The sequence below is a fragment of the Neolamprologus brichardi genome, chromosome 8, assembly GCF_056152115.1.
Source record: "Neolamprologus brichardi isolate AB-2024 chromosome 8, ASM5615211v1, whole genome shotgun sequence".
NCBI classification, from domain to species: Eukaryota; Metazoa; Chordata; class Actinopteri; order Cichliformes; family Cichlidae; genus Neolamprologus; species Neolamprologus brichardi.
The window spans coordinates 3,033,901-3,056,031 of NC_142111.1; the positions used below are offsets into that span (position 1 = coordinate 3,033,901).

Here is a 22,131-nt window from a genome sequence, read left to right on the forward strand (position 1 = left end):
CTGTGCCTTCTTTATTAAATTTCCATCTCTTCAAGTGCTCTCTGAAATTCCTTTAAATCCCTCTTTGCACAGTTGAATACACATACAGTGTTAGGAATGTCGCTGGTTAACTAAACAGAAGCATTTGTTTTACAGTAGCCACAGCATTCCATACATTTCTCTTGCAGTGCACTGACGGAAAACCTTTCAGTGGAGCGTACAGCCCGATCCGATCAGGTGGGGGGATGCCAGATCAGGCGCCCCCCATCCGGCTCTCCTCTCTCCTGTCTTGTCTCAGTTGTCTTACTTCTCTCTATCACCTTTTCTATCCCTTTGAAGAAGTGAGGCTCCTTAAATATTAAATGGTAAGTATTAATTTTCATTTTGAACTGATAGAAGAAAATAAATTGTAGTTAACTAAATAGAAGAAAGTAGAAGAGAAATAACAATCTAACGTAAATCAGTGACACACTCTTGGGCCTGATCAACCTTGGCAGGGCCTTCCTGATGAGGGTGTCTAGTGATGGATTTCCTTCATCGTTCTTTCTCCCTTTCCTACCCCTCAGTCATGTCTGTCCCGTCTGTAACAACTGAAAATAAAATAAAATAAGCCACCCAATGGATTCATTGGGTGGCTGAAACACCCAATGAATCCAAGGTCCACTGATGATGTGTCCCAAATTTAATATTATAATAAGTGCTGTCAGCGTTAATCTCATTAAAATGATGTTAACGGCATAACTGCATTAACATGGCATATCTCTGTTAGCGAGTTAGCGCAGATCGCCCCGTGAGTGGGGCTGCATGGCGCTAACGCGTTAACGAGCTAACTGCGCTAACAAGCTAACTGCGCTAACGAGCTAACCGCGCTAACGCCTTCACACCTGCACAGGCTATCCACAGTAAGGCTATACCTGAGCAGAAAAGTGTGTCAAAGTGTTTGGACCGTGTGTCAAAATGACAGATGCTACACTGGTTTACAAAGAAATTCCAAATTTACGTTTAATTTTGTAATTCTTATGTTTTGCGTGACTAGCAATCTCTGTAGATCAAACTACCAACCTTCCAGTTAGTAGGTGACCTGTTCTACCAAATTTATCCAATTCAGGGTATCAGTTGGGCTGGAGCATATCCCCACTGTGGCCATGTAGCCAATTACCAAAGGGATAACAGAGAGACAACCTTTCAATTCAATTCAATTCAATTCAATTCAATTCAATTTTATTTATATAGTGCCAAATAACAACAAAAGTCGCCTCAAGGCGCTTCATAGATACAGAGAAAAACCCAACAATCATATGACCCCCTATGAGCAGCACTTTGGCGACAGTGGGAAGGAAAAACTCCCTTTTAACAGGAAGAAACCTCCGGCAGAACCAGGCTCAGGGAGGGGCGGGGCCATCTGCTGCGACTGATTGGGGTGAGAGAAGGAAGACAGGATAAAAGACATGCTGTGGAAGAGAGACAGAGGTTAATAACAGATATGATTCACACTGACATTCATACCTTTAGCCAATTTGGAGTTACCACTTGAACTAATGTCATGTCTTTGGATTACACAGTTGGAGTACACAGAAATGAGGGAATCTTGTAAATTTGATTTTAACTTGCTTTGAGGTGATGGCTCAAAATGTTTAATTACAATGAGGGCTCTCGGATCTCTGGGACCAGGACTCGGCCTGCTCTGGCTGGCCGGCTGCCTGCATGGTCATCGCTGAAGGCCCACTGTGGCTGCTGGGTAACCCCTGTCTGGGGCTCTCCTCAGCTCTTTTCTAGGTGCCCCTGTGGTGGTCCCCCTTTGGGCTCTCGTGCTCTGGGGGGCCTCTGGATGTCTATGGCCTGGATCTCCTCCATGTCTGCTTCATGTCCGGGGGAGGGGGGGGGGGGGGGGGGGGGGCAGGACTATGGCTCCCCACACGTACTATTAGACACTTACATGGAGAAACCTTTTGAATACAAACACAGCTGTTCCCACGGTTACTCAGACACACACTGTCTGGGTTGGCTGCTGCCTCTAAACATATTGTGCATTATTAGCACTGCGTGCTGCTCAGTAACATGCAGTATTTATTATTTAGTGTTACTTTTGCATATGTTGGTTGTTGCTATGATTTCAGCGTCTTTTCTCTCTCCATCCCTCTTCTCCTCTATTTTTCTTTTCCCTCTCCTTCTGTAAACTCACTTCCCAGCTTCTCTTTCCTTCTTTCTCTTTCCTGTCTCTTGGTTCTGTCCACTCTCATTTAAAAATTAAAAAAAAAAGTATATATAAACATGTGAAGGAGAAAATTCCAATTATGATTGAAGAAAAATAAACAACTTTCTCTTAAGTTGTTTATTTTTCTTTCTTTACAAGTTATTGATATGCAGCCATAGACAATATAAAAATAGACAGTCTGAAAAAGTGAAGGCACTGCATAAGTGGCTTTTAATCTGCATATTTTATTTTTAAAAAAGGGGTTTTCTGCTTTTGTTTTTTTCTCCACTTCTGCTGCAGTGATATAATCCTAACTGTTTATAGACACGTTAGCCAGTAAGAAACCTACAAACATTAGCACAATTTGTCATCAAAAAGGTGTACAACTTTGACATTGCGTAACAAAATCTTTGTTTTTCTTGTCCATATATAAATGCAAAAAAAAGAATGTGTGAAAATCTAAACACTGACATGTGAATGAAGAGCCAAGACATATACAGTTAGAAAAAAACACCTTTGTTTTCCAAAGTATTCAGGACTTGTTCATGGTATGAAATCCAGACCATCCAGTAACATAATGTTTTAGATGGTCTTATTTCAGATGTTCTCTTGACTGAAGTTTTCAGAGCCTTCTCTTTGACATGTACAATAAGAACAACTGAATCCACATCCTACATCTTCACTTAGTTGATATGTTTATATGTGCTTTATTGTCATAAGTAGCAGATGATCATATGTCAAGAAGCCTCACTTCACTAACCCTCCAAACATTGCTGGAATTTAGATTTCTGTCTTCATTTACCTTTACAGTTGTTGCAGTGGTCTACATGTTCATTTTTTGTTTGTTGTTGTGTTTTTAAAAATATATTTGAATCAGAGTATGGTATATCAACTATCAACATGTCAACAAGCTAGCAAACTTACTTACTTCTGGATGTCTGAATGTTAAATGTTATTGCAAAACCGGGGAGAACTGTCAGGGTCCTGGGTCTCCCGACCCAGCATGTTTAGTTCTTTGTGATTTTTGTATTATTGTACTTCTGTGAGTTATTCTATGGTTTCTAGTTTCGATTCCTTGCCCTTCATGTTTCTCTGTGTACCCTCTGTTCTGTGTAAGTCTGTGTCTGCATGTTTGAGTTTCCCTCTGTTTCCTCTGTGGAAAAATGTTCCATGTGTGTTATTGCATCAGCTTTCTTGTTCCTGTGATGATGGTGTTGTAGTTGGAGAGAGCATGGAGAGAAAAGGTCTTGTCTTCTACCAATGGAAATGATAACACTAATGTAACCTTGACCACACACAAAAAAGGACTATGATGCCACTGTGATGTAAATTAAAAAGCTGCAAAACATCTAAAACCTGATAGAAGATTGAAGAGTTTCTTTAAATTGTCCATATCCTTTAACTTGAAAATTCCAAAAGCTCTCAGAATCATCTCTAAGTGCTGATGGTGTGTCACAAGTCTCTCAGCAAATGTAGCGTCAGCACTCATTCTGTATAATCTTAGCCATCCAGTCTGATCTGGACACGAGTAACCTCAGTCTGGCCCCTGACGACTGGATCAGCTCCCTCCCGCTGAAAGAGGGAAAGATATGAAAACAAAGTTGCTCGTGCCAAATTCTTAAAATATGAGATGTGATCGATTTCTTACTTTTGGTAGTCCAGTCCAAGAAGGCTGATTCCATTAACAGCCAAGATCCTGTCTCCTGGTAACAGCTTCTCACACCGGGCAGCTGGAGAGTCCGGGACCACTGCACGAATGAAGATGCCCTTCGCCTTCAAAGACGTGTCCTGAAACATAAGGTGTCGAGTTCTCGATTAAACCAAAGATTTCACTGTTTCTGACTGTGAGGTTTTTAAAACGGTCCTTATTTTTACCTGCATTATATTTTTTATATATAAATGGCATGAAGTAATATAATTCATGCCACAATACATAATAATATACAGTTATTATGTATTATACATATATTTTTAGTGTTACACATCTGCTGTTAACAACTCAAGTACAGTTGTCACACAGTGGAACTTTGCATTTATCTTTTATATTGGTTTTATTTTGATTTTAGCGTTTATTTGCGAGTGTAGTTTTTATTGCATGATTTTATTCATGTTCGTATTGCATGTTTTTTAGTGTTTTATTTGACATTGTTTTAATCCACTGTGGATTGGCTGGGCATGGGACAATTAGCTGATAGGGACGGACTCTGGTGCAAAATGCGAGGTGGGCTGGGATGTGACGGGCCCAGTGAAGGGACGAGAGGGGGACAGGAGGCTCCTCCTCGTCATTCTGGGACGAGGCTGGCGTGGAGCCCATAATGAGCATTCATCTGGGGTTGTGGGACAATTACACCAGGGGATTTTAGTGCAAGTAGAAAATGGTATTTTTATGGGTTTTAGAATTGTTTTATCTAGTCTCCGTGGGAATTTTAGCATATGGAGAACATTTTATTATATACTTTTTTCTTTTTTTTTTCTTTTTTTGCCTGTCCCATTTGGTTCTTTAGCCGTCAGAATTGTTGTCTGAAGACCAACAAGGATACCCAATGGATTTATTTTGCCAAATGGATCATCACGGCATTGCCATATTGGTCCATTTGATCGACCTTTGTTGTTATTATTTATTTTATTTTATTTTCAGTTGTTACAGACGGGACAGACATGACTGAGGGATAGGAAAGGGAGAAAGAAAGATGAAGGAAAAGAAAAACAGAAGGGGAGAGGGACAGTGAGAAAGGGGGGGAAAAAAAATCTCCTGGATCACCTGTTGAGAGAAAAAGAATAGAAAACAAGCAAAATACTAAACACAACACCATCACGTTAATCTAGCTAAGTGTAAACAGCAGTAAATACTAAATATTGAATGTTGTTGTGTAGCAAGCAGGACCGACAGCGCACAATGTGCTTGGAAATAGCAGCCAATAGAGGTGTAGCTTATGTCTACGAACAGTGAACACCCGTGTGTACACCTGTGTGGATCGGCGCGTTTGTATTCAAAAGGTTTCCCCATGTAATGGTCTACTAGAGGGTGTAGAGAGCCATAGCCCCGTCCCCCAGGGCATGAAGCAGGCATGGAGGAGATCCAGGCCCCAGACATCCAGAGGCCCCAGAGTGCGAGAGCCCAAGGAGGACCACCGGAGGGGCATCCGTGCCACCCTCCTGGGAAGAGCTGAGGAGAGCCCCAGACGAGGGACCAGTAGCCACGGAGCAGAAGCCAGAGGGGGCTGCAGTGGCGTGCCCGCCGGCTCTGCTGGCAGCCAGCTGTGCCAGAGTGAACCGAGCTGCAGGCCCAGAGGCCGGAGGCCCGAGAGCCCCCTTTGCCCCGGAAGAGGCCTGACCGAGCAACAGGCACCAGGCCCCGCCAAGTAGTCACCGGGAGTGAGCTCCACCAACGCACCGACCCCTGAGGGCATCAGTTACCGGCAGGGAGTGTGGTGAAGGGACATAGGCCTTTGGTATATACTTTTTTCTTAGTATTTGGGTTGTTTTATTTCTACTGCCTCGGGAAATAAACTGCTGCTGATCAGACCTGCTTCATCTTTGTGCCCTTGGTATCTGACTCGCTTGCTCCCCCTTGTATTTAAGGAATCGTTCGTATGACATTCTGGCGCATCAGCTTTAGTGTCTGCGATACACAGTACTGTACTCTGCTTCAAAGAAGCCAAACTTTAAGTGTTTTTGAGTAACAGCTGTCCAGCTCTTTCAAAGTTTTTCAGAGGATATCGGGCACATTTTCATACCTAGCAAAGAGTCATTTTAAATTGTATTTTTAGGCACTTCATTATTAGGTTGGTTGGTGGCTCAATGCTTACTCAAAACTTATTTCTTTTTCTTTTCATTGTATTAGCTGTAAAAGTTTACAGCTATGTTAGCAGAGATAAGATAAGATAAACCTTTATTAGTCCCACATCTCGGAAATTAGTCGTGTCACAGCAGAAAGTGGACTGTGCAAAGTAACAGCAGCAAAAAAGAAAAATAATGGAATAGATAATAATAATTAAAAAAAATTATTTAAATGGTAAAACACAGTTTTTAAATAATTATAATGTTGCAAATATTTAAACAAGTTTAACATATTACTAATAAAAAGAAAAACAAAACATAAAGCTGATTATTAACTCAGACAAAATGATAATCAGTAGCATGTTTGCTAGCTATTTGTCCTTATCCAGCAACAACTGCTAAATTCAATCCTTTTTAATCACAAGATTTTTTTTCCTGTGTGGGAAAATACAAATATTTAAGCAGTGAAAATTCTATTATATCTTTCTGAACCTTTTATTATTATATATTTTTTAAAATCAAAATGTTTGTCAATATAAAATTGTACTTAGTAGTCAGTATAGACTTTTAATGATATAAGTTTGCATATGATAGAATACTGCATGATGACCTTTTTATGACTTAGACTGTTGTCCACTACAAGACTTGTTTTATAAATTCTTTCTCACAGCGATAATAGCTGAACAAGCTGTTATTATTTCACTCCTGCCAGGAACAGGAGAGCTGGACACTTTTATCTGCACTCCCTAACAAGAAGAGGGGCCACGTCCTTCAGGATCACACACACACACACATACACATACATACGCGCTAACATTCCTCTTCCTATGAATATGAATTATTTTTGTGTATAAATAAAGACAAGTGCAGGAACAGAGAGCACATCACAGGGCCCCCACTCTGGTGTGAGCGTTCTTGCAAGTAAAAGCTGCAACGTCTGTGTGTTTCTACCTTTAGATTCTTAGCTGAAGAAGTGTCTTTAGAATAAATCTCTTGACAATGTTTCTCTTTCCTCTTCCAAAAACATAAAAATGTTATTTATCTCTTTTTATTAAAATGAGCGCTGTGATGGAGTATCGGGCCACAACATACATCGTCTTTATTGCACGATGGCATAACCATCAATAACCTCACATCTGTTCATTACCAGCATTTTGTACAAAGCTTGACCAGACACAGCTTACTCCATACTCCTCACCACACTAACTCTATGTGCTAAAAGAGACACCACTTCCTTCCTTGTTGCTAAAACCCATTCTGACGTACGATTGCAGTAACTCAGAGGGTATAGCAGCTGTGGTACAATTGTAATCTTTTTTTTTCTTTTTTCTTGAAATAGATCTTCAACTTTACTCTTGAAATTTCATCGTCAGAAAATCTTAGCTGTGCCATAGACTCTGCTAGCCCTGTGACAAACTGTCTGCAGCTTAAATTGTCGTTGACTTACCCTTGTGTCTATTAGAGCAAGACCAATCCCTCTTTCACCTCGCTCCAGCTCCAGGCTAAAAACCTCTTCATCTGCTTCTTCTTCATCTCCCTGCTCCTCCTCTTCTTCTTTTAGTTCTACGAGTGTTTTCATATTGCTGCAATCGGACTTTAAGCGGTCTACTTTGAGAGCAGCTAAGCACTGAAACACTAATCCACCTGGAGAGTAAAACAAATGATATGTTCAAAAAAAAAAGACGCAGAGAAGAAACTAGGAATGGAAATGTCTTTCTATACCTTCATCGTGTGCATCTACACCAGAGAGCCAGGGAAGTGTCTCATCATCAGACTTCATCCATTTGTCTTGGTCTTCCTTCACCTGATCAGTTCGACCTAGTATGAGGGGACTGTTAGGTGGGGTGAGGAGGCAGGAGGGGTCCAGGACTGACCTCCTCGACTCGCTGGTCTCAGTCTCTCTTGTCTGCAGCTCTAGATTTCTTAGCTTTTGGGACAAAATATTGGCACCAGAGGAGCTGAACTCATCCAGGTAGCTGGTGAAGAGAGGAAAGGGTGATGGTGTTGACGGCGATGACGGCGATGATGGTGATGGCGGTGATGGCGGTGAAGGTGGTAAGGGAGCAAAGGTACTTGAAGGGGACTGGTGATTTTGGTCATTAGGCTCCCATAAGTTCAAATCAGCTTGTAATGTATTCAAAGTTTCTAGACTGCTGTTTTGAAGATTAGCCACATTAGTCAGGTTAGCCTCCATTTGAATCTCATCACCCTGGTGGACAAATAACATTAGAACAGCATGAATGACACCAATGAGCAGAAAAATAGCCACCATAGTATAGTTCATTGTAACATGATGTAAACGGTAAAAAGGGTGTCACCAGATTTTTTTTATTGCATTATTGTCCGATGAAGAACTTGTGACTGTGAAATGTGCAACACATATGCTTGCAATGTTCGAGCTGTTGATTTTTCACTTTTAATGGTCACTTTCAGGCCTAACATCTGCCCTTGCTCTGGTATAGATCTGCGATTAGCTTTCTAGTCTAAGGAGCATTGAAAGAAAAAACGTCTGGACTTCTTTAAGTTGCTTGAAGACATTTCTGTCATGTTTCGGCTGTGTACAGGCAGGAGAAGGACCCAAACGCAAAACTCACGACAACAAAATTAAACTCAAAAAGCTGCTTTATTGCAGAACGGCATGGAAAACTAAACTAAACTGGGACATGGATAAACTGACACGCAAGGAAACACAGCCATGAGGGAGACTACGACACTGACAAAGAGAAACACAGGGCTTAAATACACAGAGGGATAACGAGGGAATGAGACATAGAAGGAGAGCACAGCTGGGAGTAATAAGGCTGGACAAGACAAGGGAAGCAAAACTAGAAACACTCACATGAGACATGAACCTTCAAAGTAAAACAGGAAACACACTGACTGAACTCTAGACATGCAAACTTAACAGCAACTGAGAAGACAGAACATAGGGACCTGAAACATGGGACAGAAAGGCACAGTAGACACAACGTGGACATAACAACGTCACAGGGAAAGAGTAAAACAAAACACAGAACCTCTTAGAAAATAAAATAGGAAACATAATGAAACGCAGACATGACTACATGAACTTGACAACATAACAGACGTGAAACACATGAAGGGCAAGGGAGACTTAACAGGGGTTGGAAGACACAAGGGGAATCTAATAACAAAGAACTAGAAAAACTCATGAGCTTAATCATATAAACATCCAAATAAACTAAACTCAAAACACTGGGTCATAAGACCCAGGATCGTGACAATTTCACCTCTCATCCGAGAAGCTTCTTCAGTTCTAAGGTCGAATGGTGGAGAGTCCTAGATTTAAACCCAGTGGGAGTATCCCCTGTAGAGGGTCAATGAACCCCTTAATGATCCTCTACCTAATCACACGAGCCAAGGTGTGAAAACGGGTGTAGGTCACAATCAGCCAGGGTTTCGGGTGAACTCATTGTGGAGCCTAGCCCCACCCTATCATGTGATTTCCTGAGGTCAGAAGGCCCAGGATGTGAGTGGGCGTTAAGGCGTCTGGGATCTCAAAACTGGATTATAGATGGCAGACAGTTGGTGTTATAAGCCACCGCCTCTGTTCAAAGATGGTCGATCACAGTGGACGTAAATGGCTTCTTTCACTCCTCTTTCAAACCATCTGTCCTCTCTGTCCAAAATGTGAACATTGGCATCCTCGAAAGAGTGACCTTTATCCTTTAGATGCAGGTGGACCGCCGAGTCTTGTCCTGTCGAGGTGGCTCTTCTATGTTGTGTCATGTGTTTATGTTTGGTCTCTCCAATGTAGAGGTCTGAGCATTCCTGAGTATTCCTCGCACATACACTACATTGTTAATTTTGTGTTTAAGAGTTCTATCTTTGGGATGAACTAGTTTTTGTCTGAGAGTGTTGCTGGGTCTGAAGTATACTGGGATGTCATGCTTGGAGAAGACTCGCCTGAGTTTTTCTGATAAACCTGCTACATAGGGGATGACAATGTTGTTGCGTTTGTCTTTCTGATCCTCCCTCGTTGTTGTCTGGTCATCTTTTCGGTGCCTCTTTGCTGACTTGATGAAAGCCCAATTAGGATAACCACATGTTTTAAAACTCAGGAGAGTTTTTTCTTTCCAAGCTCCTTAGACTACGATGACCTGGATGACTGACAACCTTCACAGATGATCAGCTTTCTAGTTTTTCATACATGGAAATCATCGACAGATGTTTTAACGCTTAAACGGGCCCAGGCTAGCTGGGACTTCCAGTCTCTATGCTAACCAGTGTTGGGACTAACGTGTTATTAAGTAACGCGTTACAGTAACTACGTTATTATTGTGGTAACGAGCACGGTAACTAGTTATTATGCCAAAACCAGGAACGCGTTACTCGTTACTGGGATTTAGATAGGCTCGTTATTCGTTACTTCGTATGGTGGCTATCGCGGAGCTTCCACAGATTCACTAACATTAGCAAGTGGTGGAAGCCAGCAGGTGGATGAAGGAAAAGGGAGGCAAGAGGAGAGACCCGAAGCGGCCGCTGGTCCGAGAGTGTCAGGTGAACTGAACTTCAGGTAAGAAGTTATAACCTGCAGTCCATCTGGGTCAGATATAAACCAGGTTTAGGTGGAGTTTATTTTCATTATGCTGACTTTTTCGTACTGCGTGCTAGCTAGCATGACGGAGTTTCTATACAGCTGGGTGGGTGCTATGTTACTGATGTTGAACTTTATTTTGTTCATAAGGTTAATTATTAGAGTTGCCAACCGTCCTGTAAAAAACGGAATTCGTATTCAGAGAAAATATCACGCGTTTTGTATTGAGCTGAAAAGGAACACAGTTTGTCCCGGACTAAAGCTACAATAAAAAAGACACAAAGTTGGAGTTATTCTGTGCTTACGCTGCACAGCTGCCTCTTCTTCTCTCATCCTTTCACCCCCCCTCTCCTGTTTCTACTTCAATCATGAAACTGATCAATGATCAGCTGATCGGCTTTTCTCTCTTGTTTGTTTATCGCCCACTTTGCGCCAGAAAGAGGAAACCAGCGGATGTCGCGTTAAACAACAGCAGCACTTTTAAGCTTGATCAGCTGTTGTTAGAATTTATTTATTATTAATTAAGTATCAGCTGATGTTTGCTGGAGCCACAACTGTAAACCTGCTGGTCATGATATCGGTTTGAATATGTGGTGAGAGGGAAACATGAAGATGAAACCAGGAGATGACAGCTGGTAACTGTGCAGGGGCGGGTCTAGCAAAGTGTTGCCAGGGTTCCATGTAGGGCATTAAAAGGGAAAGGGGGGCACAAGGAAATACTTTTCTTATTCTCATTTAAAATGTCTCACTTTTAAAAAAATAATTATCTGAGTCTTACAACAAACGATTGATAGATTGATACATATATACCATCAGAACAGTGAACATCACTGTCACAACAGTGTTTATTTTCATTCAAAGGCTTTAAGATTTTTCCTATAATGGTGGGCCGGTCTCTAGTCAAAATGCCCGGGACAATTTTTTTTGTCCCAGTCCAGCCCTGTATGCAGCTCATCTGCAGTCTGGTGTTGCCTACATCTTCCTATTCAGAAGGCAGAATTTCCGAGTTCTGAGTACAATCGAAAGCACCATGACTGCAGTTTTTGTGTTGGATGTAAAAAGCAGGCTAGGATAGAATCAGGCGTGGGATTTCTCTCGTGGAAATGTGCACATTATTTTTTCCTTTCTGTTGGTAGGTGGCACAGTGCACTTGTGGCAAGTAAGCAAGGTAGAAGACTGGCAATCTTGCTAGGTATCCAGTTATGGAAGCAACACATTAACAAGAGAATTCTGAGTAAAACCAAAGTTACTTTCCCTAGTAACTAGTTACTCTGAAAGTAACGAGTAACTTGAAGTAACTGAGTTACTTTTGATAGAAGTAACTAGTAATGTAACTAAGTTACTAATTTAAAGTAACTTACCCAACACTGATGCTAACTGACTGTTACTCTCAGTGACAGAGTGTATACCTATTAAATACTGGAATTTGAATATTAAAGACAAGCTAAAAGCTGAACAAGAAGTTTTTCTTGAAAAAGGACTGAGTGGTACTAGACATTTTTTGTTGTTTTTCAGTTGGAAGCAACATTTTTTTAAATAACATTCTTCATTTGAAACCGATAATGTGGCTACCTGTTGAACATCACTTCTATGTGCAATCTTTGTTTAGCTCTTTGAATTTGTACTTGCTAAATACCCCATTATATATTCTAGTTACTGGAAAGAAACACTCAGAAGAGCTAAGAAACCGGTCAGATCGACTAAGAACTGCTGAACTTTATTAATTAGCAGTTATTACTCCTAATTAGCAAGTGTCATCCGACTAACATTACAGACTAAGAAGGTAAACGCAGTAAAAATCAACATGGTTGGTTTTACACTGTTTGCTTAGCGGTGCTAGCGCTTAAGCTAAAGCTAATGCTGCTGTAGCCTCACAAGGCCGCTAGCATGGCGAGAAAGTTTTCTGATATATGTTTTTTCAGCAAAGGTTTCCAATCTGACTTTATGTGCAAACTTTATACTTTCTTACCTTGTGGTCTTCGGCAGTTGAGAGATTTAAGGTGGAGATAAACTCTTTGAGCTTGTCCAGTTCTCTCCTCAGGGCTGAATCTGTTACTGCTCTTCTCAGTTGAAGCTGGTAGCCCACGTCTGGCAGCACCAGTGGATGGTGGGTGTCAAAGCTCTCAAGAATGTCAGCTAAGCAAGAAGACGGAGTGTATTAAAATGAAAAAAATGAAAGGTAAGATTATTGTGTTCACAGTACACTCACTTCTCACCTGTTTGGCGTGCTGCAGCTTGTTCCTGCACTGAAGGAGTCCAGGTGTGTCTACAAGGCGATGCTGGGCTATATAGACTCAAAAGATGGTTCAGCTGGGCTGGACTCAGGGCAGGATAGTCTAAGCGAAGAGAAACCCAAGTTTTCTGTGTACACACACACACACACACACACACACACACACACAGTGCATTAGAATGATTCTTCTACTACATTTTCATCTGTTAAGTGAAATAAAAACTTTCTTTAAAAAAAGAAAAGCGCTATATAAGAAGCTCTACAAGTCAGTTGTCTTTTTTTAACACAGTTACAGCTGCTCAACGGAAAGGTTTGTATGCTGTTGTGAAAAGCAGCCATTTAAAGGTGAGTACCTAAAAACTGGGACCAACGACCTTAAGCCAGTTTCCCTCAAACCTGACTGGGGTGACCCTGATGTCTCGGTCAGCTTGAGCTTGAACTTGATGAACTACCCACATTCATCCACAGGTGTAAACAGAACTAGGCAATTTATCAACTGCACACAGACTGTTGAATCAGGGTTTAGTATACTCCCCAAGGACACTTCAATATGTAGACGAGAATGACCTTCTAAATATCAGATCACCCACTCTACCTCCAGAGCAGCAGTTGAGCTGTCTATCCATCAAGAAAGACTTTGGTCTGAAATGCTTTCGGTTGGGGAACGTTATTTTCACAACAAACAAATCTTCAGCAACTGTGGGATGCTATCACATCGCTATGGACCAAAATTTCTAAGAAATGTTTCCAGCATTTTGTTGAATTAGTTCATGTTTAAATATGACGTTAAGCAAACACAGGGCAAGCAAGTAGATGCCTTTAGGCTAAGTGTAGTACGTCAATTAAATACTGGAATGAGAAACATCATCAAACCATCCATCCATTCCTTCTCTTCCACTTATCTGGGCCGGGCAACTGCCTAAGCAGAGGAGCCCAGACCTCCCTCCCTCTAGCCACCTCCTGTAGCTCATTTCCAGGGAAACACAGAGGCATTCCCAAGCCAGCTGAGAGATATCATAATCCCATGGTGTCCTGGGTCTGCCCAGGGCCTCCTGCCGGTAGGAGATTTCCAGAACACTTCACCAAGGAGGCGCCCAAGAAGCATGCTAACCCGAACCACCTCAACTGGTTCATTTTGATGTGGAGGAGTAACACCTCTACTCTAAGCCCCTTCTAGATGCGTGTGCTCCTCACCCTATCTCTAAGGGAGATGCCAGCCCCCCTTCAGAGATAGCTCATTTCTGACGCTTGCATCTCATTCTTTGGGTCACTACCCTGAGCTTGTGACCAAAGGTGAGAGTAGGGACGTAGAACGACCAGTAAATCGAGAACTTGACTTGTACGCTCAGCTCTCTTTTCACCTCGATGGACCAGTACAGCACTGCAGCTGCAGCACTCCAATCCTTCTGTTAATCTCCCCTCAGTCATGAACAAGAGCCTGAGATACTTAAACTCCTCCACTTGGGGCAGCAACGTGTCCCTGACCGAGAGTGGGCACTCCACCCTTTTCCAGCTGAGGACCATGGCTTTAGACCTGGATGTGCTGATTTTTAATCCTACTGTTTCACACACGGCTGCAAGCCACTTCAGTGCGAGCTGGAGGCCGCCACCTGTTGGCCACCAGCCAACAGAACCACATCATCTGCGAAAAGCAGAGGCGAGGTTCTGAGACCACCAAAGGCTGTAATGTTCGATCGCACGACCGGCAAGGGAATACGCTTGAGAATGGTATATCTTTTTATTCTTCAGAGGTGGATGCATCTTTCACCCTCTCCCTCCCTGCTGCTTCTATGTCTTTTTCTAGTCTCGTCTAACTCGAACCCTCAAAGAGTTTCTCAGTCTTGTTCTCTAAAACCTAAAGAATTATGGATTTGATCAACTGGTCCCGTAACGGAATTGGGAGAGCCCGATTGTCCTGCGGAGACGTTTGCTGCTGGATACTCGATGGTCAGTTGCGTCGTGTGTCTGGCGACACTCTCGTTGGAGGACATTGAACGACATCTACCAATTCTGAACCACGATAACAGAGTTCTGGCTGATTGGACCTGGCTTATCGAAGTACAAGAAGCGGCTACAGCTGTTCAAAATCCCATAAGGCTCGCCGAAATGATAGACAATCGGCAGGGCTGTGAGTACTCAGACTGTGTTATTGAACGCAATATGGATAAGATCTTGGAGAAGCTCATGGCTCTGCAATGTGGATAACATCTTGGAGAAGAAGAACGGGAATTGAGAGACCAACTGTAAAAATTAGATGCAGTTGTTCGCACTAAACCCAAACATTCACCATCTTCACTCATGCGGCTATCCCACTGGCGCCAGCTGAAGGCCTGCCAAGGTTGAAGCTGACTGGAACAACAAATTCTCCATGATAACAGGATTGTTGTCAGAACTCTTTGTCCCTCCTTCAAGGCCACCTGGGTCCACTGGAGACTGTTGACCTTCGCTTAACCGGCGTAGTGACACTTTCTCTCAGCTGAACACGGGATACACACACACACACGCAGGAAACATGTACACTGATACCGATACGCACTACCACCCTTGCTCCCTCGAATCCATCGCCTCCTCCCATGCTTACCTCCCATCCGATGTGGACAGCGGATCAGCTGGAGGCGCAATCGAAGATTGCAGCGGTCCCAGATCCAGCTGTACACACTGGAATCTTCTCCCATGTTACTTGTCTGTGTTTTATTGTGTTATGGTGTGTCTATGTGCACGATATCTGTGCATTCCTGGATTATCCTTTTGTGTTACACATTTCTATGTTTTTTCCCTTGCTACCTAGCCTGACCTGTTTCCCCAATGTGATGTTTGTGTATTGTATGTACTAGGGATGAACTGATACCGATACTGGTATCGGTATCGGGGCCGATACTGTAAAATGTGTGTGTACTCATACTCGTAAAAGTTAACCGATACCATGAACCGATACCAACTTATTTCATTAATCAGAGGGTGGCTTGTCATTTCTGTTGTAGTTTTTTAGATTGGCCACTAGGGGGACATCCCGCGCTAAACAGGCACAGGGTTAGGCGAGTGAGACTGGCAGCTCCAGATAAAAAAGAGAAACTGGAGGCTGCTGTAGCTAGGCTAAACAAAATGTCAGCAGTGTGGACCGGAACAGCCAAATTTAACTCAGGTTTTGGAAAAGCGAAGAAAAATGTCAAGAGAAAATCCACGGGCAGTTAAAATAACAGAGGCTCTGACTCATTTTATTGCTCTGGATGACCAGCCAATGCCAGTTGTGGAAAACATAGGATTGCACCGTCTTCTCAGCATACTCGAGCTGCGATATGAAATATAATAAATAAACAGAAGTGTTTATTTATTATTCTGAAAGCTTGAGACAGTGCCAATAGTTCAGTGATATTTTGTTAAATTACAATGTGGAGACTCTGCAATAATTTAACAGAAGTGCTTATTTTTCACTTGAAATTTTTTTGTGGTCATTTTTATTAAGATATTATTTATTATCAGCAGAGAATATAATAAAACCTGTCTTCCAATTCATTGCATTTGTGTGTGTGTGTGTGTGTGTGTGGTAGAAGTATCGGTTTTTGTACTCTGTATTGGCAAGTACTCAGATCCAAATATCGGTATCGTATCGGTTTGAAAAAATTGGTATCGTTGCATCCCTAGTATGTACGGTCGGCAAGGTCTGTCATCTCGGTTGTGGGCAACTGCAACTGACAAATAAAGGCTATCTCATCTTTCATCATCTCATCTTTTAAATTCTGTTCATAAAAATTATGAACAGAAGAAAAATTTGTATTCTCATTTTCCTTCCAATTTCTTAGTAAGAGTTTCCCCTGCAGCTGGCCACGAGACACACGAGATTTAGAGGGAGGATTAGGATTCAACATTTTCAGCTTCTGAATCGACTGATTTATTACAAGATATGAAATAAGAGTCAACATCAGGTGCTGTATACTGTAATGCAAACTATTTGAAGAAATAACACAATAACATTTTCAAGGTAGACTGTCATGCTGTCTACATCATAACTCCCCTTTTCCGTTCTGAGAAACTCTTTGCCCTTTGTGTGTCTGGAGATAATTATAGCTCTGCAGGATGCGGGTTTGTGTGTGTGTGTTTTTACCTGCAGTAAATTCTTTCTAGGCGTTGCCAGCAGATTGACAGCCGATGAGAGTGTGTGTGTGTGCTCCAAGGCTAATTCTCCCAGTCCGGCTGCATGGGCCCAGTCAAGGAGCAGGTCGAGATTGGCTCGTATTCGCACACCTCTGGACCACTGATAGAACCCTGGCTCAGATCCTGTGTGCACAACAGTATTAAACATGTTTTATGTACTAATGTATAATGTGCAGTAAGTTTAGATATTAGTCTCCCAACTATATATGCACAGCTCAGAATCCTCCTAATGAGCTGAAGATGGTGTCCTGGGGGATCTCCTCCCAGATCTGGACTTGGGCATCACTGGACAGTGTGAGGTGCAACATGGTGGAGGTCATTTTGTAGTTCTTGCAGTGCTCCTGCTGTTCCTCCTTCCACAAAGGAGCAGGTATTGGTCCTGCTGATAGTTTAAGGACCTTTGACATCCCTGTCAACCTCTCCCAATTTTTGGGGGGTAGGGTTATTTAGAAGGGTTAATGAGTTTGTTATATGATGATGATATTTTTTTAAATGTTTTTTTTAAAACTCTTGTGTATTAATTACTTACACACATGGTTATATTTTAGCCAATATGATAACTGAAAATGTAGAAATCTCAACTTCTCTTTATGTTGGTAAAAACCTGCTGTAACCTATTGATTTATGGTTATTACAGTTGGGTATGTTTAGATCTTTCATTTGTTTGTTGAATTATAAGAAACAGACGACTGCTATGTCCTTTATCTTTACTGCATATTGTTAATTTCCCACAGTAGAAGCACTTAGGTTTAAGTCGGCACCTTCGTACTTCAGAAGAAATACAAAGGAGACAAGTGAACAAGTTCTGCAGCCACTGCTAAATCTCTTGATGGCCACTAGAGGGCAGGGCAGTTACAACTAAATGTAACTTCTGTTAGTACACAAACTTTCAGGCCTTAAGAACTTAATTATGAGCCAAGAGATATACGGGAAAAGATCCCATATGGAAAAGATATATATAAATCTTATAAAGTTTGTATCTGTCTTGTGTGAAACTTGTATGAAAAGTATACAAGAGTGAAAACAGATAAGATCCCTTGAAAAATTATATAATGAAACTTGTATGTTTTGGATACTTACTAAAAATATATATGAAAGTAATGAGAAAGTGGCCACTTTCATGAATAAATCATATATGTTTTTACTATTTCTTTTCCATATGGGATGCCAAACATTAAACTGTAGGTTTAAGCCATACATGATGCATCACAATCTCTGTGCCAGTGTGGAAGAAAAGATGAAGTGCAAAGAAATTCATGACAAATGTGACTCAGTGTAAATGTTATTACAAAGTTAGGGCAGAACATTCACACAGTTTTCCCATTTAATAGTAACAATCTGATCTTCCTGTGACTGATGAGGATAATTCACTAGTAGACGAAAGACTGAGAAGTAGTCGTGGCATAAACTGTGAAGACCTGAAAAAGTGAAATGATTCTGCTGACCTATAAAATTATCCACCTCACTTTTTACTACTTGTCAGCTGAGACGATCAGGAAAGACGACGCTCGAACCAGCAAACGTGTTGAAAGAGCTTGAAGGCAACTATGCCAAACTACTAAAAGATTTTGAGATTTGGATAAAAAGTGAAAGCTACTGAGATTTAATGCATGTCAAGAAAAAAATGTTCCAGACTTTAACACTCTACATGTATAAAGGCTAATTTACACTATAGAGCCCTGCTTTTAAAAGCTGTCATATGTTTAACACAGTCTGTGAGGCTGGATTTAAGAAATAAGCCTTAATAGTTTTTAGAACAGGTTTAGCGCCATCTTGTGCCAGTACAGGACATAACTTCACCGGGTTGGTTGGTTGCAGCTCACAGACATTTTTAACTAGTGACAGAACCAATAACCCAGTGAAAATCAAGGAGAAAGGGCAGGGTTACTTTTGTGCTGCCTCTGTCTACAACAATGAGTTTTATTCTAAGCAACCAAAGATATAGTGTCCACTTTCAGTCTCTGTCTCTTAAGTAGTAAGTAGATTTCCTTGTTTAGCTACCTGTACTGAAATGGGAAAATCCACCTGCTAGCTTTAACATTTGGGGGCCAAGCACTTTATAAATGAGGAGTGTGTGGAGGAGAGCCTGCTTGAGTTACCAGACTGAAAAGCTGGTGTCCGAAACCAAGCAATCAGCTGGCAAAGCAGAAGTCCGAAAGTTACGATATTTTATGCAGTAAATTTGTCTTTCTTTTCCAAGCACAGCCAAACAGTTTACAACATAACAGGTTACGACATGTGCATCACACCACAAACCAAATTGTGCTTCTTACCGAAGCACAATCGGGGATCTTGACATCCATCAGCATGGACATTATGTTAATCCTAAACTGGTGTGACGAGCTTGTAGTAAACAGTTTTTTCTTAAAACATAGTTTTTGGTCTGCGTCGGTTGGAATAATTGGTTCCTGAAAGCAGAGACTTTGCAGAGTAAATAAATAAAAACATAACGACATACTCAGTTAGTGTTCGGCTTGGGGTTGTCCCAGTGATGACTTACTGGAGATTTATGCTTGAATGGGAATTCTACGCCATAGCTATGTTGTAATTAGATAGTGCTCTACTGTTTTTGCGTTTTGTGTTATCCTCATGACTAAGGTGTTTGACCTGACATTTTGACCTTGTTTTTAATATCTCTGCAAAGTAATTTGTGACCTGTTTTTGTCTAAAAAAAAAGTCTTTACTTACTTACATAATTATTAACCACAAACCCCTGTGAAACACTGCAGGCAGCTTACGGCGTAAACGTGCACTTCTCTATAAATTTAACAACAAGCTGCGTTAAGGCAACCCGCAGCGACTGTGATTGGCCTGTTCAGTATCATCGATTCGACCTATGCTCCTGTTTCACTGCAGATTTTGAATTTATCAGTGCAAGGGTAACAATCATTGTCAATATAAGGAATAATAATCGTAGCATCAGCACAAGGAGTCACAAATGTCAGCAAGTTCCTGAAGCGAGATTGACGAAACTACGGGAATGGATGTGAGGGAATGTACAATGATGTGGAAAAACTTGACGGACAAATATGTTTGCCCCGAAAAAAATCTGACCACAGCACATAGTGGGGACCCAGGAGGGAAAGAATTCCCAGCATTCCCACAAGCACCCACATAAATGCTGGCAACAGTGTTGCTAACTTACAGTAGATCGGTTACATTGTAGCTTCTACAAAGATTCAGCACAGAAGTCTAAATCAGGCTTTAAACCTCAGAGGGTTAAAGGTCGAATTTGACCAGTAATTCAATACATGCAGGTTTTTTTTATGTTCTAGTGGCATTTGAAATTCAAGCGTAATTTATAAAATGCTTCAAAATATTTGACATTAGTTATCCTGATAATAGACTGAATAAGAATGTACCCGTTTCCAGGTTATCCAAATATATCTAAATATCTAAGGGCTTTGTGCTTCTTTTATTTAGTGGTATTTATGTGCTAATATTAATTATTAGGTATCTTTGTCTGTGGGTTAGACTGATGCAGTCTATGAATGCACTTTTCTAACTCGTCACTGAGCATTTCTTTCTCTTATCCAAATATGGTCATCTTGCCTAAAAAAACTCTCAAAGGTTAATGCAGCAAACAGTGGCTACATCCATCTTTAATATAGTCTATGATACAGACACTGGAACACCCCAAGCAACCAGCGTACCTCTCTCCATGAGCGAGTTGAAGAGTGATGCATTGATGAAGTAGAAGAGGTAGCTGATGAGCTGAGAGGAAATCTCCGAGTGAACCTGGCAGTCTGAGACTAGCGTCAGGCACTCGGTCAAAACCTCCACCACCTGCTGGATCTCCCCAGGGACCTGCAGTCCTCCGCTACCCAGGACCTGAGCGCTTTCACTGGCTGTACTCGGGTCAGGATTTTCCCTGAACGGATTGCAATCCAGAAGTCCTGGCAGGATTGGGTAAAGGACCTTGTGAGACAGGAAACAAATGTGCAGCTTAGAGTCACTCAGTTTTGATGTGGAGCTGGCAATTGTTGATCATTCCTGTGGGTCAATTTGAGGTTGGAAAAGTTCATTTGTGTGGTGTATGTTCTGATTAGCAGGATAAAATAAAACGTGTAACCCCCTAACCTAGAATTCAGACCACCCACAATTTCCTGGCATGTCTGTCTCACACTATAACATAGCTGATAGAAGACTGGGTAGACCCAACCAGTGCTCGCAGAAATAAAAAAGACAGAGTTTCTAACATTTCCTTCCTTTCAGTGAAAGGCCCTTGGTGTTCTTCAGGGCGAGCCCGGACAACGGCAGCTTTGTTCAGGCTAATTGTACACAGACATCTCCCTTCCTCTCCGATCTCACTCTTAGACCCACCAAGCATCCGAGGCCAACTCCAGCCATAGATCACATTCCTAAAAAGCTGAATATGGCTCGTGTGGGCTTGGCATTGCACTGCATAAAGAACTGCTGAGTGAAGAGTTTTGAAGCAATCCACCCTGAGGAGATCAGTTTACCTTCACTATAACGCTCTGCAGCTAGGAAAGGCCGAACATGAACAGGAGAACGTAACGACCACGGATCCCACTGCACATAAGACGCTGGAAATGGCTGAACAATAAAGCAAATAATCTTGCAAATGTTGCTGGTTGGAAAATATCTCTCAGTGGAATCAGGGCAGAGAGGATTTATTCACTCAGCAGCACTGGATTCTGGGATTACCGCATGCATCCATGGCACGTATTAGCCTGGGGTAAAAAAACATAAAACTGCATTCATTGTGACGAACACGTAAACACGCAGTCTGCCCACAAGCCTGTTAAAGTGCGCCTTTATTCATCACGACATGTCTTCAGCTGCAATAGCTGCTCACCAGTGGCGCCTTTTGTTTTCCATCCCGCAGCAATAACCCTCACATCAGATGGAAAGCCATGAAATGCTCTTATTTCACCAACTTTTAGCATGTCTGCTGAGGTTTAAAGCTGAATTTTAGGAGGAGTTATAATGTTATCCAACAAGAGCTTCTTCCTGGGTCACCTTGTGGAGCAACCTGTCAGGATTTAATATAACTTTATACTGCCTCAGACAAGCTACACTACATAAAACGCGACTGTAGACTAACAGTGGTCACACCACAGGCCTCATGGCTCTGAGCTTTCTAAGTTGTGGCGTTCGTGACGGATGACAAAACATGCCTGGATTAACAGGACAAGAACAGAAAAAAGCAAAAAACAAAGAAGACTATGTGAGAAGAAAACGAGTTCAATCAGCAGAGAAAATAACTTTATC

The 22,131-nt window shown here is 41.7% G+C and overlaps 1 protein-coding gene across 1 annotated transcript in view; it reads right to left on the reverse strand.

Moving 5' to 3' along the window:
• Positions 1 to 3,344: 3,344 nt before the first annotated feature.
• radil2b (Ras association and DIL domains 2b) overlaps positions 3,345 to 22,131 on the reverse strand; it is a 39,699-nt gene continuing 20,912 nt past the window's right edge. The window contains exons 11-18 of the mRNA XM_087845271.1: positions 20,550 to 20,814; positions 16,847 to 17,019; positions 12,728 to 12,872; positions 12,481 to 12,647; positions 7,676 to 8,162; positions 7,401 to 7,597; positions 3,822 to 3,961; positions 3,345 to 3,745 (exon numbers count right to left, since the gene is read on the reverse strand). Coding sequence (XP_087701397.1) covers positions 3,652 to 3,745; positions 3,822 to 3,961; positions 7,401 to 7,597; positions 7,676 to 8,162; positions 12,481 to 12,647; positions 12,728 to 12,872; positions 16,847 to 17,019; positions 20,550 to 20,814 — 1,668 coding nt within the window. The 3' untranslated portion in view covers positions 3,345 to 3,651. The remainder of the gene's footprint in view (positions 3,746 to 3,821; positions 3,962 to 7,400; positions 7,598 to 7,675; positions 8,163 to 12,480; positions 12,648 to 12,727; positions 12,873 to 16,846; positions 17,020 to 20,549; positions 20,815 to 22,131) is intronic.